At 34.3% G+C, this 4,173-nt stretch overlaps 1 protein-coding gene across 1 annotated transcript in view; it reads left to right on the forward strand.

Annotated features, from left to right (window-relative positions):
* mdh1ab (malate dehydrogenase 1Ab, NAD (soluble)) overlaps positions 1–2,897 on the forward strand; it is a 6,578-nt gene extending 3,681 nt beyond the window's left edge. The window contains exons 6-9 of the mRNA XM_051134253.1: positions 22–198; positions 413–526; positions 2,014–2,103; positions 2,239–2,897. Coding sequence (XP_050990210.1) covers positions 22–198; positions 413–526; positions 2,014–2,103; positions 2,239–2,361 — 504 coding nt within the window. The 3' untranslated portion in view covers positions 2,362–2,897. The remainder of the gene's footprint in view (positions 1–21; positions 199–412; positions 527–2,013; positions 2,104–2,238) is intronic.
* Positions 2,898–4,173: the final 1,276 nt, after the last annotated feature.

Here is a 4,173-nt window from a genome sequence, read left to right on the forward strand (position 1 = left end):
AGCACACAATGTGTCCTCTAGGTGGCAATGCGTTGTGGCATTTCAGCAAACGGTGTAAGGAATATGATCATCTGGGGAAATCATTCATCTACACAGTATCCTGACGTCCACCACTGCAAGGTGAATGTGCAGGGGAAGGACGTGACTGCTTTTGATGCAGTGAAGGACGAGGCCTGGCTGAAGGGAGATTTCATTTCTGTAAGTGCTGTCTGCTATGGCTTCTTCTTCCTGTAGAGGTCACTGTTGGCCTATTTACTATATGAGTAAGCAAGAGCATTGTGTTTATCAGCATTCATATGTATGACATTGAGTTGTAGAAACATTATTAATCTGCTTTGCATATGACTACTGATTGGAGTGATATGATCATAATCTTTCTGTGGTTATTCCACTCTTCCTCTCTGTTTTGCAGACAGTGCAGCAGCGTGGTGCTGCAGTCATTAAAGCCAGGAAGCTCTCCAGTGCCATGTCAGCCGCCAAGGCCATCTGTGATCACATGAGAGACATCTGGACAGGCACTCCCGAGGTCAACTTTTTAGGGGTTCTTCACTATTCACACAGACATTGGTTTCAGACTGTTCTGAGGCCAAACTTGCACCTCTGTATTGGTTAGAATATGTATTGTTTTCTCTCCAGATTAGTGGTTCTCAACCTTTTTGACAAAAAACTACTCTAAAATTTTGTACATAATACCAGACATTTTTGTCAAATAATAAACAGGAAAGACACAAGGAACAAAAATACACTACCAGTCAAAAGTTTCTGAACAGTAAGACTTTTAGTGTTTTTTAAAGAAGTCTCTTCTGCTCACCAAGCCTGCATTTATTTGATCCAAAGTACAGTAAAATAGTGTATTTTTAAAATATTTTTACTATTTAAAATAACTGTTTTCTATTTGAATACATTTTAAAATGTAATTTATTCCTGTGATTTCAAAGTTGTTTTTTTTAGCAGCGTTACTCCAGTCATATGATCCTTCAGAAATCATTCTAATATTCTGATTTGCTGCTCAAAAACATTTATTATTATTATTATTATTATTATTAATAATGTTGAAAACAGCTGAGTAGTAAAGTGCTGTACATAAAGGGAATGAAAATAATCAAGAAAATCACAACAATAAAAACAAAGAATTTGAGAACATTTAAAATTATTTAAAAATGAAGAAGAACAGCATTTATCTGAAATGGAAATCTTTCGCAACATTATAAATGTCTGTATCATCACTTTTGATCAATTTACAGCATTCTTGCTAAATAAATATTAATTTCCCCAAAAAGAAAGAAAAATATAATATAATATAATATAATATATTTACAAAAAAACAAAAGCTTTTTATTTTAGACAAATGCTGATCTTTGGATCTTTCAATTCAATGTACTCAACTCTTTTAAATATTAATAACAATAATTATATATTATTATATATAGCTTTAATCACAGGAATAAATTACATTTTAAAATATATATTTAAATAGAAAACAGTTATTTTAAGTAGTAAAAATATTTCAAAATTTTACTGTTTTTGCTGTACTTTGGATCAAGTAAATACAGGCTTGATGAGCAAGCCTTGATGTTTTCTTTATTAAAAAACATAAAAAAAAATCAAACTCTGCAAATTTTGACTGGTAGTGTAAGCTCTAAACATTTTAACAGTCTGCCTGTTAAAATGTCCTGATAAAGGCATGATGGCACTCTATGGAACTGAAAAGCTAAGCAATATGAAATAGAAATGCACGACTGTGTAATAACATCATTTGTTCATTAGCTTTCAGGGTTTTTTTTCAACCCACACAAACACCATGGGAGTTGCTCATTAAGTATTTACTCGTTTACAAGTAATTTTATATGCAATATGATGATTGCATAATATGATGGTGTCTAATAAATGTTGCAAGTGTTCTCTATTTATTCTGTGATATTGAACACAAGGCAACTTTATCTGGACTGATGCTGTAAAGATTTATGACGAACTGCTCACTTGTTCTGAACTGCTTATGTGTTTGTTTTACAGGGTGAGTTCATCTCTATGGGTGTCTATTCCACTGGAAACCCTTATGGAGTACCTGAGGACCTTATTTACTCATTCCCTGTTTCAATCAAGGTTTGTCATGAAACATTCCCCAAATCTATGCCTGGTATCTGTTCCTTACACTCCATATCCAGATCTATTTATCAAGCTCAGCTAGAGTAAGTAGGATTTTAGCCACATTTGCAAGATATTTCTTTTTTTCCTCAGGATAAGACCTGGAAGATTGTTGAAGGCCTGCCCATCAATGACTTCTCAAGAGCAAAGATGGATGCAACAGCAGCTGAGTTAGTGGAGGAAAGAGATACTGCTGTCTCTTTCCTGGGTGTGTGACTTGAAACCCAACCGTCTACACCACTCTTAGACGCCCAGAAAACTCCAGAAGCACGTTTATAAAACACTCCTCTTCCCCTCAAACTGTTACAAAAATACTAGAACTGTATGTACTTGAATTTTCCCAGATCTTTTCAGCTAGATTTTGGCTTATAATTCAGAATTGGAATCCAGTCTAGCTGTTTAACAAAGACTGTGGTTGTTTCCTTTCTTGTTTTTGGTCTTCCACCAGAGCACAGCTGTCACGTAAAGAGAAAAAGTAGTCGAAAACATAATGGTAATTATTTCTAGACTGCCCTTTCTAATCCAAAACTGCATAAAGGAGGACCAAAGCCTGGAAAGGACTCAGAGTACATGAATTAGGTCTTTCTATGTCGTGGTCCAGACTGAAATTTCAGCTGTTACATGTCTGACAGGAGTTTGTCAGAAATGAGCAAGAAATGTTTCATGTTTTAATTACAGTGCTTTGGCAGTGTGGTTACGTTACAGATGTTTCTATGTAGAATTCAGCAATAAAACCCAGACATTAAAATGCATTCTTGCACTCATTATGAGACATTGTACATTTGTACATTAACATTACTAAAACATTGTTTTGCATTCTGTGGTTTACAATGAATAATTTTCTAGTCAATTCATTAGCATATGTCAGGATACTTTTTCATTCATCAACCGTACTTAGAAATATTAGAAATCACACAGAAATTACACATCCTGTAGCAGATTACATGTGCTGTACAAAAGGAGATGCTGACCCTTCTGTCCTGCAAGGTCATTGGTGTGAAGTTGCAGACGTGGCTTGCTGCTTATGTTGCCAAATCTCGATAGAAAACAAAACCCAAAATTTGCAATGTCTTTTAAATAATTTTATATTTCTACAAAATAATTTATATGTTTTACTAGACAACTGACACTCTAAATTGATAAATACTGACACCTATCTACCTTATTTTTCAACTCGGAAGTAAGCTGTTTTGTGGTAATGCATTAGACTTCCGGTTCATAAGAGTGCGTAGCGAAATAACGAGAAGAATAACGAAGTGCAGTAAATGGTAAAACTGTTTTCACTACAAAACATTGTGTTCATAATTAAGATAATACATTAAAATAATATGGTAAGACACACCAGTTTGCAATATCAAGCAAAACAATATTTTTTCTACAGCTGAAAACGGATGAGACCAGAAGTCAAACTAAATAAATATAGAAATGTCCGCACCCGCTCTTACAGGAAAAAATAAGGTGGATTAGCAAAGGGAAAAATATTTAATAATGACTAACTAATTAGGGGCGTTTGTGTTTTTGACAGATAGAAGGTGTTTAATTGTGGTAAGTAATCGTACTACAAATAATTGTACTACAACTGCCAAATAAACTAAAGTATTCTGCAAATTCTATAGCAAATTGCAAACCAGCACAGCTTTTATTTATAAGTGACTTTGATCCACAAGTCGCTTATAGTAAGAGGACATGGCAACACCGACTGCAGTCAACCAATGAGATGCGTCGCTCTGATATGCAGCGTTCTCATTGGTTACTACGAGTTTACGTTTTACCTTTGGAATAAAATACTGCAATACTTGCATTTGAGTACTGCATAATATATTTTTTTAATGGTTCTCGTGTCTTGTAATATGATGCAGTTTGAGTGTGAACTTGTGAAGTGAGATATTCAAATTCACCATTCATAAAGCCAGAGAGATGTCACAATAATGACCATTAAAAAAGGCTGACGTGTGACGTATGCCTATATATTTTTGGTTTCAAACCATTTCTTTTAACTGAACCTATTATGTTCAGGGTGTTTCAAAA

Source organism: Labeo rohita, chromosome 17 (genome assembly GCF_022985175.1).
Source record: "Labeo rohita strain BAU-BD-2019 chromosome 17, IGBB_LRoh.1.0, whole genome shotgun sequence".
NCBI lineage: Eukaryota > Metazoa > Chordata > Actinopteri > Cypriniformes > Cyprinidae > Labeo > Labeo rohita.